General features: G+C 43.0%; 1 protein-coding gene across 1 annotated transcript in view; it reads right to left on the reverse strand.

Moving 5' to 3' along the window:
* The window catches only part of SMURF2 (SMAD specific E3 ubiquitin protein ligase 2), a 138,261-nt gene extending 122,505 nt beyond the window's left edge, over positions 1-15,756 (reverse strand). The window contains exon 1 of the mRNA XM_054976042.1: positions 15,489-15,756. Coding sequence (XP_054832017.1) covers positions 15,489-15,540 — 52 coding nt within the window. The 5' untranslated portion in view covers positions 15,541-15,756. The remainder of the gene's footprint in view (positions 1-15,488) is intronic.
* Positions 15,757-17,136: the final 1,380 nt, after the last annotated feature.

A 17,136-nucleotide genomic window follows, 5' to 3' on the forward strand; every position in this document is an offset into this window, starting at 1 on the left:
CTCCCTACTGGGCTCCCACCAGGGAGGGCAACAAAGTCATCTGCTCCCCATAAGTGCTGTCACTAGAATATGACCAACTATGGCCCCCCCACCCACTCCTCTTGGTTTGTTATGTTCAGACTGGGGAAATTGGAGGGGGCCACCATCTGATATGCTGTTTTAAGTATTTATGTTTTTAGTATTTTAAATCTTATTTTTATATGTTAATACTTTAAATGCTCATTAAGCATTTTATTATACCCCGCCCTGAGCCTGTTCGTGGGGAAGGAGGGCTAAAATTTGAATAAAAATAAAATACAATCTCTGACTAGGGCTGCATAAAGGAAGGAGTGAAGACTGATCACAAGGTTCACAAAGAAAATAACCAGCAGACAAAGGCAATCATCCAAATACATTTAGGAGATGTGAGAATGAATGGAATAAAGTGGGCTGGATAAAATGAAACACTATATAGATATCACCGCAACACAGGAAAACCACAAGCATCTAAGAGTTGCAAATAGGCAAATAATTCTGATGTGTAGATGTCTCATTTTTAGCAGTTAACTCTTCAGTGGCTAAAATTTACTTATGTCAAGAATTTGTTCTTTTGGGCCATTAACAAGATTTACAGAAAGATATTTTACTTTAAAGTGGTGATTCTGAGTTCAACAGCTCTAGGATAATGAGAACTTAGATGTATTATACTAATAGTGTATTTCCATCTTAATACAGGGCATACTTTTATTTACTTAATTTACAGTTCACCTTTTTTGCTAAGACTTAAGATGGTTACACAATTGAAAACAATGCAATGAGAACAATATAATCTATATAGTCAGCAATGAAATAAAACTAGATTACAGGTTTAGAGAAATCACACTGGGGAGGCTGTGATCTTTGCCGCAAATAAATTCGCCTGGCAAACTCACCATAATTAATTGTAGTGAGCAGATCCCAGGATTAGTCCCTTGGTGCAGCAAATGTCCTGAACTCCTTCCAAACTTGCTGCCAGCAAGCTGTACTTGTAGCACCAGCTGAAGACAACTGACATGAAACGGCTCTATTGAAAGCTACTGAAAAACTGCAAATGTGATCTGTTCCTCATTTTGATTGCACAAAAACCTAAGGTCACAGTCTATTAAAGTAGAATGAGCTACAATCATCCTTCCACAATCATCCTTCCTGGGAATAATGGAACTTTCATCTGAGTAGACATCTTCAGGACTGCACTCTAAATCCCTAAGGTCTGAATGACAGCATACAGCATAGAACGATGGTCCCTGGGACTGCGATGAGAGCTGTTACAGTACTGTTTTGACCTCCCAGAACACCCCTAAGCAAAACTACTCAGATGTAAGCCTTCTGTTATTCAATGAGCTTACAAGAAGGACTGCATCCTCGTTCTACTTGCACAGACCCAATTAGATCCATTCTCCCTTGTTTTCCTTGATCCATTCATTGTTATATGGGAAACCACAGCCCCTTGGCAAAACTGCACAGACTCAAAAAACGTGCCCCTGAAAATCATTAATAGGGACAGCGAAAGGTTTTGGTAAACCATGATAGATTTAAATTTGATTGCAGAGAAAAGAATTATGCCTGTGTAACAGCATCATTGGGCTGAAAGAGACAACATGCATGTGTGCAGGACGGTCTTATTAATTCTAGGGCTCTGGGCAAAAAAACTAGGATGGAGCTCAGAACCACTGCCACTGCCGCCGCCACCACCCCAGGGCCCCTGCTGCACCTACCGCCTGCCAAAGCGGTCGATGCAAGGGGTGGCTCTCACCCCAAACAGATGGGTGGGAGCCACTACTGACACCAGAAGCCAGCTGCTCAAGCTCCAGATATAAACGTGGGCACTTACTGTGGGGGTTCCTTCTGCTCTGAGGAAGGGATGGGATCTTGACATGGGTGATTCCCATCTGTCAATTAAGGAGGCAACTAAAGTTCTTCCAGACTTCCTGTCTCCTAAAAGGAATCACCGATTTCCTTAGTTGGGTAATTCCTGAATCATGCTAAAAAATCATTTTAGAAAAAAAATATTAAGACAGGAAGCAAGAAGACAACAATACACAAAAAAACCAATTTGCCTTCCCTCTTTCAAAACAGGGTGGGGCAAGTTGCCCTCCCTTCCTCAAACCAGAAGGAACCTTCACCCTACGTGCCAATGTTCCTTTCTTGCTCTGAGGGAGAGGGCAGCTTAACATGGGACATCCAAATGCAGTTGAATCCCATGTCAAGTGAAAAAATCAGTCCTCTGGTACCACTTGCTGCAATACCCTCCTTCCCAAGGCTACATCAGCTAAGAATATTCATTTGGATTGTCTGACAAATAGATGTGACCTGTGGCTGCCTTACAGATCTCTTCAACGGATCTGTTTTTGGTAGAATTAAGGCAACAATTCTTCTTGAGAACAGCAGAAGGAAGTATTGACCTTTGGACTGAATGGTGGATCCCCCCTACCACCACTTTGTCCTTGTGAAAAATGCATAAACGTTTCCTAGTAGATAAGCATCTAATTCTGAGGTCCTTCTGGCCAACGAAACAGTTGTCAAAAATACATCCTTCATTCTTAACCATTTTAGTGGAATTTCTCTCAGTGGCTCAAACAGAGGTTGTGTAAGAGCCAACAGAACTACATGTAGCCTCCAAGAAGAAAATGCAAATGACTGGCGCGTTGACCTGGGCTACTCATTTAAGAAACCTGACTACATGAGGGTTTTTGGACATCTCTCATCTGTCGACCTGGGGAACAACTGTAGTCAAGACTGCTACATATCTGAACAGCATATTTTACCTTCAGTTTTTTGTCAATACCACATTGCAAGAACTCCAGAATTTGGTCTAATGTTGGAGCAAACAAATCTAGATGTTTCTGTTTGCACCACCTGGCATACACCTTCCAAGAAGAGTTATAAATTCTAGAAGTGGAGATTCTTCCAGATGCTAGAACAGTGTTTGTAGAATAGCCTAGCCCCAAGAGTTTTTCCATTTCAATTTCCATGCAGTCAGGTGTAGCCATTCTCCACTCTCCATTTCTTCTGGGGACAGTAAAGAAATTGAATAAAACCATGATGGTACTTCACTATTAAGGAACTGCTCTATAGCCTCGATACCTGCTAGATGACAAATGGCTTCCCTTGTCCACAGGTGTTTCTCTCTCTGCTTGGATCTTGGAAATAAAATAAACTGATCTGGGGGTAAACATTTGAACTCTAGTGAGTATCCCATTTTATTATGTCCAGTACCCACTGGTCCATGTTCAACATATTCTGGGGGGGATTCTTTATTCCCTTCTGTTGTGGCGTTAAGCTTTGTCTCTTCTTCCCCAGTTTCTGGGCATACTGACAGATACAGTGTCTTCATTGCCTTGGCCGATAGGCCCTGATAGTCCTCTTGGTTAAAGAGGCATTTGGGTTGCTCTGGGACTCTTTCATCCTTATCAGAAAAACTGACTGATTCCCCTGAGAAGAGGGGCCCAGGGAGAAGGGTGGAGTCTTTGCACTGTCACACATTTCTGTGTTGCCTTAGTCAACGAAGGCCAGTGACCTGCAATCTGCCCCCATCCAAGGAATCCTCCCTGCTCCCCCATCTAAACATTCCAAGGGAAAGAGGGAAAATGTGATCTGGAGGAATCTAAGCAATATCTTTTCTAGTTCCCAAATGGGGAGGATGCAGTCTACTGTTGCAGGTACCTAAGTTTCTCCAACACTGCATGCCATAGCCAGCTTGCAACCTCCAGGAGGCATCAAGAAAATGGAGACTGGGAGGGAGGGAAGGTGTCTCTACCTTGATCCATGGTGGTGCTCTGTCTCTGAATTGCTCCACTGTGGCCATAAGTGCCAAGTCTAAGCATCTGCCATTTTTGCTGGCGTGAAGGATCTTCCTGCCAAAATCAGTAGCTGCCAAAGAGGCATCCTCAAGGTGCAGTCGAATTGTGCAGCATTTTATTCTTGTTTCCTCTGCTCGTCTGTCATTGGCCATTCTTCTGCAGATCTGTGCCTGCTCTACAGTGCCAGGGAGTAGTCCCTTCCTCCCATTTTTTGGGAGAAGAAGGGGGATTCCATTCTCCTTGGAAATGAAGCCATCTGTGGCTTCATCAACATTCTCTGCATCCTCTATTCTATTGCCTCAGCCATGCTGCCCTCAGAAGGGAGGGAAGAGAGAAGAATAGGCAAAAAAGAGGAAGAAATAAGTAGGAGATATATTAAGAGTCTTCTGGTTTAGGAGCCTGGCTGAGAAATTCCTGCTAAAAGCCTGCTCTCCCTGACAAGGCAGGAAACTGAGGAAATGGACGGCTCCACCCAGGAGACAGGAAGTCTAGAAGAATTTTAGTCCTCCTTCCTTGATGGGCAAGTGGAAATCGCTCGTGTCAAAATGCCCTTCTCCTCAGAACTAGAAAATATTAGTTGATAATAATGATGGGCTGCTATAGTCTTGAAAAGAAGCTGCAACCTAACGCTGCCTTTTGCCAGAGGAGATCTTTCCATCAAGGGCTGAGCTCTTCAACCTGCTCAGTCTACCCTTTGTCTTGTTAGTAATTTTTCTATTGTACTGGATTGTTTTGTATTTGTCAGCCATCTTGGGTGCTCTTTTTGAAGAGAAAGGCAGGATATAAATCATTATACATATAATATATGTAGACTACTGAGTCACACAATCACTTGGATGCATACTTGTAGATAGTCATTTTCTAAGCCAAGAATACAAAGAACAGACCTGAAACATATAGGAACGACACGTAACATTGTCTAAGAAGCAGCAGCTGAAAGTGATGAAACTAATGGAAGATGGGAAGCTAATACAGTGAGTGACACCTAACAGCAGAGATTAAGGAATCAAGGAGTTCAGTAGCATGAAGGCACATGACAGGCACAAAAATACGAACTGCCATATAAAAACAGACTTAAAGCATTATCACTGGAAATATACTCTGCTTGCTTTACGTCAACCATTAGCACAGCAAGCGATGACTGATTTGTTTCAGCCCTCATTGAAAGGAGAAGAAGCCCACTACTTTAAACAACTGGGCTTCTATTTAACTGAACATTTCCTTTAATTCTTAAGCCGTGAACTAACAAAATTGGGGAGGGGGAGGTTTAATTCATTATTAAGATTCATTTGGCAAACGTACTATCCTTTTATGTGGGGAAGAACACGGTACATTTATGTGGGGGGAAAGAGCATTTGGCTGTCATTTACAGTATCTCGTCTCATATAATATTTATGTTTCTCATAAGATTTAATTGTACGCATATACAAATGCTTTACACGGTTATGCTCCCCACCCATTAGCCTGCTCCATCCAGAGTCTCTTCTATTTAAGTATGAATACCCCATTTTTTTCATCACTGAAGGCATAAAGTGGCTTACAAAACACACAAAAACAAATATAATTAGACAAAACAACAACAACAAAAAGGACAGTTCCATACAACTCCAGGGCATGTCCAGGATCCAATTGGCCCAGCTCACCCGAGGCCACAGGCTGCAAATCTCAAGCCAAAGCCCTTGCACACTTGCTGTGTGGCTTGCACCAAAAAGCTTACACTTCTAGCTCTAATACTTGAAACCGGAAGCGAAGCAGAAGACAACAAGCCTTTAGCTTCTACAGCTGGCAGACATGAAAACTGAGGCTCAAACAAGGCAAAACAGATCCTGCTTGTAAACAACAAACCTCCTTGAGTGTTGAGGAATCCGTGGCTTGGATTCAGTTCAGTGCAACAGACTTAGAGCCAAGCTGCAAGTGACGCCTGACACAGGTTGGGCACTTGACAGCTTCCCTCAAGTTTTGATGGGAAATGTAGGCATCCTGGTCTTGCAGCTGTAATGGAGAGCCAAGCTGCAAGACCAGGACGCCTACATTTCCCATCAAAACTTGAGGGAAGCTGACAAGTGTCCGACCTGTGTCAGGCGTCACTTGTAGCTTGGCTCTTAGTGCAGTTCTGCATGCACAAGATTGTGTGCAATATCTAGTGTTTTCCTTCCTGTGTACTATAGTGCCCAAGATATTGTGCAAGCAGAAACACAAATGGGAATACAATAAGTCCGACTCAGAGTAAGCAGCTACTTAGAGAAAGCACAACTTTCTTCCAATCATGATTAGTAGCAACATGGTGCTTTTTGTTTCCAAACTTTCATTCAGCATCTCAGCCAGCCGAAGGGCATCTGCTCTTCAAGGAGTCTGTTTGTGCACATTCAGCCCTGAGCAGGTAGGGATTGGCCTCTTCAGAGACTCTGCTGGGCCAATATTTCTCTTGTATTTCTCCTTGCACAAGAGCTCTACTGCGGATGAAAATTCTGCAGTGGATTCAACCCAGTGTGTTCTGGAGGGGGTTGCATGAAGGATCAGGTGCATAGTTTGGGGTACTGTTGGCTTCTGGCGTATGGCTGGTAGTTTAGCTCTGAACCTCAAGAGAAGAATGACACAAGGGTGCTCACGTGAAGGGAGTCGCAATGTTAGCCAGGAAGTCGAGTTTTAAAAGACAGATTGGAAGGCTCTGTCAATTTCCCCTCTCTACAGAGCAGCAAAGATAGCTCCTCAGAGGGTTTATTTCCTCTTCGCCTCCTAGAAGGGGAGAAGAAACTGATAGAGCCTTCAGGAGGCCAAGAGGAAACAAACAAACCCTCTGAGAAAGATCTTAGCTGGCTCTGTAGAGAAGGGAAATTGACAAAACCTTCCATCTGTCTTTGAAAACTCCGCTTTCCAGCTAACATTGCGACTCCCTTCACCTGAGCATCCTCGTGTAATTCTTCTCTTGTAGTTTAGCTCTCTGATATCCTCCAAGGCACATAGAGACTTTTATTAATTTCAGCTGACATGCTGTCTATAGTCAAAAGGTACGATCTGGCCACAGTGATCCATGCTCTGATCACATCCAGGTTAGGTTACTGTAATGTGCTTTACGTATAGCTGTATTTAAGAACTGTTCAGAAACTTCTGTTAGTCCAAAACGCAACAACAGATTATTGTCAGGGACTGCATACAGAGATTGTATCACCCCTGTGTTGAAAGATCTACATTAGTTACTCCTTTGTTTCTGAGCAGAGTTCCAAGTGTTGATTCTTAAAGGCCCTAAATGGCTGGGTATTGGGCTTTTTTATGTTTTTGGCTTTGTGAGCCACCTTCAGCATGTCTCTACAAAAGGCAGTATATACATTTTCTAAATACAATTATTAGCAGTTGCTCGACACATCTAACATTTTAGTAAAATTCTTATACTATTTCACAAATATTCTTAGGGAACTTTTAAAATTCGAACAGTACAGCAGACTTGAAATAGTTGCATAAGTTGGTTTTTGGTGACTAAGGTTAAGTCTGCAGTACTGGTAGGATTTTAACAGTTCCTTAAGAAGTTTTGCAATACTTTTAAAAGATGATCAGGTTGAGTTTTGGTTAATATGTAGAGAAGAGGAATGTTGCAGGAATAAATGTAAACTCACAAGGCCAATTAATAAAGGCCTGTCCCTCATATGGCCTTGTTCTTCTCATTTGACACAAAAATAGAAAGGGGGGGGGAATTTTGGTCAGTTCAAGAAACTTTGTGATACACAAACATACTTTGTTCATTTGTGGCACTGTAAATCAAAGCCATTTCAATGATTTGCACCCAAAAATACTAGAAAGGAAGAGGACAAACTAGAGCATTAGTAATATGTTCTCAGCAACCTACACACATCATGAGGTTAGCTACTATGATCTCCATTAGATCAATTCAAAACTAAAATTAAAACTTTTAGATTCCTTAAACTTTATCATGAAAGGCCACCACTACTAGGATATTCACATCTTAAGTCTGCTAAAAATCTCAGTTATGTATGTATTTGCTTCATATATGCCACTGAGAATAAACACATTTTTACATCATAAACTCAAAATAAGTCACATGCTACTTCTAGAAAGCAGATACCTTATTACCAGAGAAGGGTGAGAATATACCACAAAACAGGAACTTAGGAAATAATTATTTTCTCTCCTTAAAAAAAACACAGAGAGGGAAAAGGAACCTGCCAATGATCCACCCGGAAGCAACTGCCAGGAAACAAAGTACCAAACTGCCATCTCTAAACTAATATATATCATTGACTATAAAGATATCACTTTAAAATATATCTCTACCCTCAGTACTAATCCTAAATAATGTTTTAAAAGAACAGGCTAATTTTTTAGAATAGAACAGTCCTTTAGCACCTATAAGGCTAACAAAATTTGTGGTAGGGTATGAGCTTTTATGAGTCAAAGCTCAGTTCTTCAGATACAGCTAGAATCTGAATCCTTATATCTTGGAAAGTGAAGTGATTTCAGATGCCGAATGACAAGAGCAGGTAAATGACAATAGCAGGCGTGATTGGATTGGATGGCGTATGCAGAGGGGTAGTAGATGTGAAGAAATCAGCATTGGCAATGAGTTAGGAAGCCTAGGTCTCGATTCAATCCAGGTGGATGCATTGTCTTGAGCTCCATTATCAGTTGCAACTCAGTGGTCTCTCTTTCTAATCTCCCTTAGAAATTCCTCTGCAGGATAACTGAAACTGAACATCCCAGAAGGCTAAAATGTTCCCCCACTGGTTTTTGAATGTAGTGGTTTCTGATGTCAGACTATGTCCATTAATTCTTTGACAAAGGGACTGGCTAGTTTGTCCAGTTTGAAAACAACATCTGAAATCGCCATCATAAATCACTCCACTCTCTAAGATGTATAAGGACAGATGGACCCACATTCTAGCAGTATCTGAAGAACTGAGCTGTGACTCACGAAAGCTCATATCTTACCTACCACAAATTTTGTTAGTAGGGGCTGCTAGACTGTTGCTCTTTTCTACTGCTACGGACAGACTGACACGGCTATCCATCTTGATCAGGCTAGCATTTGTTGAATCTGCAGTAGTTAATTTCAGCATTACTTTAATTCTCATTGATGGGGCTTCATCCCATTGTCCCTTGCCATGCAGACAAGATGAAGTCCCTCATGGCTTGTGGTACATCAGACAAGAGAAAGATGGAAGAGCCTCTTCTCTGTATCCAGAGAAAGTATAATCTCCCCTTTGAAGAGTCCATCCTCACCTCCCCCCTATTTAGCCCTTTGTGCTTCAAGAGGAATGATTTACTGTCTAATCATTCGGCTTTTAGCAGTCTCTGTCCCCTAACAGTTTTTGCCCATTTAGGTGCAACACTGTAGCAAGGTGTGAAAGGATATGCCACTGTCTTACTTTGTCCAGAGCCTTTAGCATATTTAAGTCCTAAGGAACTCTATGCCTGGAGTTTGATGGCTCATCTCCCAGATCCCTCCTTCCTCCTCCTGTCTCTCACACACAGAATTCAGTCACAGTGAATGAAATACTGGGGTGAATTCTTGGGGGAAGGACACTTCTTCACAATGTTGTACATGTAAACACACAGGAATTATCTAATGCTGTAGACTGTCTTACATAAAAAAATTTCATAATACACCTTGTGAGAGTAAAACGTTATCTTAAAAAACATTTCACTCATTCAAAAGGAGAAAGTATTTCATAGTTTTCTTCAGTGCCTCTGATTTTTTTCCATTGGAAAAACCGAAAAGTCAGAGAGAAAGATAGGAATTGTGGAGGTATTCAAAACTGAAAAGAAGAAAACAGCAGAAGAAAAGAGAGGCCGGCAGTAGTCTACCTGAAAGGCCAATTAAAGCCAGAAAGAGCTATCAGCTGCATGTACAGCAAGAAAGGAAAAAAATGTTTTGAATGCTGAAGAGGAAGCAGGAATAACATACGATAGTGGGATCATAAAGATGCCGACAGCACGGCAACTTTGCAGCAACTGATAGGAAGCAGAGCAGTAATCCCCCAGCACCACTCTTAAACAGCTATCAAACAAGTAAAAAAGCCATGCAAAGCACCATCACCTACCCACAACTCAGCCACTGAGCCATGGTTCTTTCAAACAATAATGCTTTGCATCATATGAAGCTGTCTCGCACAGAGCCAAACCACTGTTCCATCCGGCTCAGTACTGTCCGCTGAATTAGCCTTGGCTCTCCAGTGACTCAGGAAGAAGAAAGGTCCACTGGAGCTCAAGAATCGTTTTGAGGTGCTTGAGATGGTGACGGAGATGAGAGTGGAAGGAGAACCACAAAAACTTGGAGGAGGGAATGAAGAGGGCATGGGGCCACACTGAAGTGGAAGAAAACAGAAGGTGGTGGTCATCGAGGACTCTCTGCTCAGGGGTATGGAACATCATGTGTCCAGGCCAGATCACCTACTCAGAGAGATGTGTTGCTTGCCAGGAGCCAGAATTCAGGATATTACAGACCGACTGCCGAAACTGATCAGACCAACTGATCAGTTCCCATTTGTGCTGGTTCACGTGGGAACAAATGACACGGCCGTGAATACTACCGCAAGAATTAAAGAGGACTATGAAGCTCTTGGAAGGCAGTTGAAGACAGTGGGGGCACAGGTGGTATTCTCTTCTATCTGTCAAAGGAAGAAGAATGCGAAGGGAGCAGATCATACTCGAGGTGAATCGTTGGCTGAGGTGGTGCCTTTGGCAAGAGCACTTTGGGTTCTGGGACCATGGGGTAAGTTTTCTTAGAGAAGGCCTTATAGCACATAATGGGCTTCACCTCTCAAAGTCAGGGAAGAAAATATTTGGAAAGAACCTGGAGAGCTTCATCAGGAGAGCTTTAAACGGATGCTGCAAGTGACCATTTTTGCCGAGAGTGATTTAAATTTTTAAAACTCCCCCCTTGTTCCAGCTGACCCAAAGTGACATCATTGGCCCTGGGAGCATGCGTGCCCTTTGTGCGCACGCATGTAGTACTGTGGGCACCCCCTCCCACCAAGAGTTGCCCCCTTGTGCTGGCAACCCACTGAGTTCCACCACCTCTTTTCCCAGAAAAACGCCCTGTTAATACCCAGGGCGCAGCTGCCAGCCACCGGGAGCACGCAGGCAGCCTCCCAGCCCCCCGCGCTGCCTTTCGCCTGCCCAGCAGGAGAGGGGGCAGCCGGCTTCCCAGCCCTCCGCACTGCCTCCGCCAACTCCACAGCGCGCCAGAGCACCTGGCTTGCTGCACGGGCAGCACGCGCTGCCCTGCATGATGACATCACAAAAGTGACATCATCATGCAGTGCCAGGAGCACACGCGTGCCCTGGGCGCAGGCAACCCTAGATCCGGCCCTGCTCTCCCATGGCTATAACCGCATTTTTCCTAGATACCAAGACCACAAAATTGCTGCCAGCTCTATCAGTATTCACCTTGTTTGTCCATATATATGATTGCTCAAGGACACTCAGGATAGATTGCATACAGAATTAGCTTGAATGTGTTGGCCCTTATTCCATTTGGATATCTATTCCTCAATGGCATCTTCTTCATCAAAGAACACAAGCATCCTCCCCATTTGTCCTTAAACAAAACAGAACTAAGAACCTAATAGGATTATAATAATGCTTCTCCACCACCTGGTATAGTCTCTTAATTGACTAAATGTCCATCCTAGAGCTCTCAAGTCGTTCTTAACAGTGCCTTACAGCTACTATTTAAATAGCGCAAGTATTTCTCCAGTAACAACAGGATTCAGCATCCTTGTGAAACCATAAATTTATACAGGAACTGAAGGGGAGCACTTCAGTAATATTTCCACCCAGAATATTTGACTGCCATTACCTTCATACTTCATTGGCACAATATGATATTTTATGGCACTTAATTAGTATAATAACCAGCAAGTACCATCCTAAATACTTAATCGGAACGCCTGTGTGGTGTAATGGTTAGAGTGTGAGACTAGGATCTGGAGGAGACAGGTTCAAATTTCCCATGGAAAGCTAGCTGGGTGACCTTGGGCCAGTCACACACACTCTCAGTCTAGCCTACCTCAAAGGGTTGTTGTGAATGTTACATGAAGGACAGGAAAAACAATGTATACCACTTTTGAATTCCACTGGGGAGAAAGGTGGGGTATTAATGAAGTTAATAAACGAACTACTTATGTCCCAGACTTTGGGAGGTTTTCACATGTTTTCATCTCCAATGCATCACTTCTGTACAGTTAATTTAGTATAATCGCCTGAAGAAAGCCACAATTAAAAAACTAAAAGATATACTCTGGGGTCAGTATAGCTTTTCACACAATTCACCTGATGAGGAAAATGCGAACACACTCATCACAAGCTTACTTTAGCATCCAGTTAAACAGCAGAGAAAAACTATATCCTTATGATACAACTACTCTTACCAATTAATATAACTTTGTCAATAAGAGTTCAAACACACCTTCTGCACAGGTTTTATTCTATTATTTTTTAGCACTGTTTTTATACAACTACTTGTTAGTCAATAGTCTAAGTCACTATGGCTTATATTGTATGGTACATGGATGTCTGTCACAAATTAAAAGTGAACAAAGATACAAAACACTATGAAAATGCTAGGCATTCCATAAAATATCCCTCTCAACAGTTGTTATAGACAAAGATTGAAATAAACTCTTAAAAACTTAGTGCAAAAGTATGCCAAACATTTCTTAGAACATTCTTAAAGCCTCAAAGAATCAACCTTTTCTTCAAAATCAGGCCTAGGTTAAATATTTTATTTGGCTCCTCAAGATGCACAGAGAAGTTGGACATTAGTTCCAGATAAGTTCCTGGACTCGCATCAAACACTATCCTGTCATTTATCCAGTCAGTCAAAACAATGTTTCCGTCTAAATACTTAATGTTTATGTCCTGAAAGCTGCTAATAGAATCCAGTTTTTTAAATCCATTTTTCACAATCAACAACAAATAACTCTGATAATAAATTTGATATAAATATTAAAAATCGATTGCAGAACTAATCCAAAACAAGAAATAAAGCCGAAACCAAAGAAGACTACTCATTTCACAAAGTTTAAAAGTAGTAAGACTAAACGTGTCAGCTTTTTAAAGTACGATACTTTAAAACATTTATTTACTTCACTTTTACACTACCTTTTTGCCCAGTGCAGCTTACATTGTTTCTCCTTTCCTCCATTTTATCCACACAACAACTCTGTGAGATTAGGCTGAGTATACATAACTGAATCAAGGTTACCCAGCAAGCTTCAATGGCAAAGTGGAGATTCGAACTCGGGTCTCTCAGATCCTAGTCCGACACTTTAACCACTATGGTAAAATAATATAGTAACACGTATTTAATGTCACAATTGAAGCATTTAAAAGATCCTGAAGTAAGTTTCAGATCAAAATGCATAATCAAATGAGATTAAGACATTCTAAAGCAAGCCTTGAGAAACCCACTTGCTTCCAAATATCCATGCTCCAGATCAGGCTACATGTCTCACTGACTGCAATACAGTTTACTCTTAAGTAAATGTGCACTGGACAGGAACTTTAAAAATACTCCTTTGGTATTTATTCTACAGAAAATTTAAAATGCTTGAGGAACTATTCTAGTATTCAAAGTACAACACTTCTGTGTGAACTTTATCTGTGCTCAAGCTACTACATTCCCTTTTGTACAAACTTTGATACTGAAAATAACTTGGTCAGGGTCCACCACAATCATTCACCTCCATTTTTAATATTTAATGAAAATTATACGGTTGTTGACCCTTTCTGTCTCTTATTAGAACACACTGATAGGAGTCCTTCAAGAGGGCTGTCAAAAAGGGTAAGCCTGCATTCTAACAAAAATAATAAATACAAATTGAACAAAGTGTATACAAGTGTATACTTGTACACTTTATATGGAGTAAGTTTATACAAGTCAAAGGCAACTGCCTACTGCAACTGCCCTGAAGGCATCTGATTTTCAAAGCTTGAAAGCAAGTTTTGGCTCTGTAATAGTGTAACTCAGTCTTACTTAGCAGCAGAAACTGAACCACAACTATTCCACATTCCAATCGAGCACACTTGTTTCAAGACCCCATTTTAGAGTTCACCATGCAAGAATCCTATAAACACAGTCACATTTTGTCAGCCCAACTGTATTTTATCAGCCAAAGGTAAACAATGTTAAGAATTGGACTATTTATTAGAAAGATTTGTGCAAGTGAAAATTAAAACTATTGTACTGCTAGTAAGTAGAATTTACTAAAATGCAGCAGTTAATTCAGGAGCTATGTGCCTTTATTTAAAATTAATATTGAAAATAGCTTATTAACATGCAAAAATTATACGCACTGATCCTGACTGATTTTTAAAAATTGCCTTTAAGTTAAATAACATTTCTAATACCTGATACTTTTTCTCTCTTGAAGTTTTATATACTTCTAAGGCTGAAATTTTACAAATACTTCTCTGGGAGGATATTCCATTAAAAACATACATAGGTTTGAGCAGAAAGTATTCCTTTTTGTTTAAAACACAAGTAAACCGCAATCACTCTTCCACATCCAACTACATATTCTTAGAAAAAGACATCGTATTCTGGTATGTAATGTTAATTTTTTAAAACAAATTAAAGCTTAATATTCTTTTACCGAATAGTACAAAAAACCTTACACAACCTTCACTACAGAAGTTGATTCAAGCACAGCAGCACAAGCAGATCAAAACAAAGGGTACAAAGAGGCTAACACTTATTCAAGTTTATGCTCAAAGAGAGGAGGCGACAAGCTATCTTTAGGGCCTCTCTACTCTGGAAGTTGAACCAGCCCTCAAGCCTGCCTTCCCCAGCGCCCCAAATACAATATTCTGTTTTGCACGTAATTAAATAGATCTGGTGAATAAATAAACCGCACAAATTGGGAGGATCTTAAACCCTAACCCTTTCAGAGGGCAAAACACTTCTCCCAGAAAATGCAACACAACGCTCACTGCAGAGCTTCGGCGTTCCCTTTCAAACGAGTATTTAACATTTTCAAGCAGCAGCCTTTCAGGTTGTCGCTTTGTTTCACCCCGTGGGGTGACGTTTCAGACAAAATATTTTCCCCCCTCCATGCACATACCATTTCTTCACAACTCGCCCTGTCCCTTTATCTCGGAGATGGGGAGGAGACAGAGAGTTGAAGAGTTTACTTTTCTCTGGAGGCCTGGGAGCTTCGGGAAGAGCCCTTCAGGATGCAGGTTCAACCTCAAATACACGCACCGGGGCTCGCTCGGCTGCGCCCACCCAGCTGAGCTCGCAGGATTTGGACCCGTCCCATTTCATTAGTATTATTTATGCGCTCTCTGCTGAGAAACGCCGCGTCGTCTTCCCCACACAGACTGGGCCCTCCTCGTCCCCCACACTCAACCTATACAAATGTACTCGTTTCGACCCCACCATTTCCAGTCCCTTCGCCACCCAGAGCGGTTCATCTCTTCCACCCTTTACAGAAAGCACACTCTCTTTCGCCTCACGTAATACAACACGCCTTGCTCTCTGTGTGTGTGTCCCCTCACGACAAAAAAAAGAGGGAGAGATGGGGTGCCCCCCCCCCGCTTTCTCTTGGAAAAGCCGGCGCCGTCCCCAGAGCGCAGCGAAAACCAGGCCTAGCAGCGCCCCCCCCCCCTCCTTGGGGGTCCCCCATATCGTGCACCCCGCCGAGCCTTCCTCACCTGTCAGCCGCAGTTTGACGGGCCCGTTCCTCCTGGCCCCTTGGTTGGACATGTCACCGTGGGATAACTCCGAGGGGAACTCGGTGCCCCGCAGCCCTCCCTGCCGGGGACGGGGCGGGCAGCGGGGGAGCCGCTAATGGAGTCGGGCTGGCCGAGGCTCAGAGCGGCGGCGGCGGCGACGGCCGCCGAAGGAAGAAAAGCCCGGATGTGCCCAGCGTCGCCATAAGCAGGGCTCGCGTCGAGGAGGAGGAGGAGGAGACGCGGCCGCCTTTCCTTCCGCCCCCTGCCCGAGGCTCAGGCGGCGAGCACAACAAAGCGGGAGGCGGGGGAAGCGCTGTGACCCCGGGGTGGAGGCCTGCGGTTAACACGAGGGTTTGGCGGCTCCTTCGCCGTCTAGCCGGCCTCCGAGAAGTTCCTCACAGCTCGCCTCCTCTTCCTCGTGGAGGGAGAGCGGGGGAAAGGCCTCCCCTTCACGGCGGTGGCGGGAGAAGAGGTCCCTCGCCTCAGGGCTAGCCAGCTGCCCCTGAGGCTTTTGCCAGCCCGGAACATCGTGGATGCCCTGGTCTCCACACACGCTTTTATCAATCAATCAACCAGTCAATCAATGAGTTTATTACGGTCACAAGATCAGCCAAGTAAAATACAGATTAAAAAAACAGTTTTAAAATACTTAAAATGGGTATTTTAATTTAGGATGGGTATTACTCTGTTTCAGACGCCACGGCTGGGACAGTGTGACATGCATACCGGGTCTTAATGCATTATTACTGAATTCGGTGGGACTTGGCCCGATCTATGTAGGGTTTCAGCTTCGTTCTTTTTAAAGTTTTGAGAGAACTGGTACGGGAGAGGTGGTGTTGCATATAATGATAATAACATTCGATTTATATACAGCCCTTCAGGATGACTTAACACCCACTCAGAGCGGTTTACAAAGTATGTCATTATTATCCCCAGGACAAAACCCTCTGTGAGGTGGGTGGGGCTGAGAGAGGTCTGAGAGAGCTGTGACTAGCCCAAGGTCCCCAGCTGGCTTCAAGTGGAGGAGTGGGGAATCAAACCCTCTCCAGATTAGAGTCCCATGCTCTTAACCACTACACCAAGGTAAGCAGTGCTGAACAGCTTTGACATCACAGTTCTTGGTTTTAATCATAACAACAACATTTGATTTATATACTGCCCTTCAGGGTGACTTAACGCCCACTCAGAGCAGTTTACAAAGTATATTATTATTATCCCCACAACAACAATCACCCTGTGAGGTGGATGGGGCTGAGAGAGCTCTGAGAGAGCTGTGACTAGCCCAAGGTCACTCAGCCAGCTTCAAGTGGAGGAGTGGGGAATCAAACCCGGCTCTCCGCATTAGAATCCTGCTGTTTTAACCATTACACCAAACTTGCACAGAGCTCAGGTAAATTATGCTGGGATCCTCCACTGAGGCAGTAAGATACCAGTGCTGATGTGAGTAGGGCTTTCAAAAATGCTCACTTTATTGTCCAGATGGCATTGCCACCTCCAGGTTGAGAAATTCCTGGAGATTTTGGGAGTGAAACCTAGAGAATTTCCCAAGCCAGAGCCCTATCTTTAAAGGGCAATTTAATCATTTTTGTATTGTCGAAGGCTTTCACGGCCGGAGAATGATGGCTGT

Source organism: Eublepharis macularius, chromosome 4, assembly GCF_028583425.1.
Source record: "Eublepharis macularius isolate TG4126 chromosome 4, MPM_Emac_v1.0, whole genome shotgun sequence".
In the NCBI taxonomy this organism is placed as follows: Eukaryota; Metazoa; Chordata; class Lepidosauria; order Squamata; family Eublepharidae; genus Eublepharis; species Eublepharis macularius.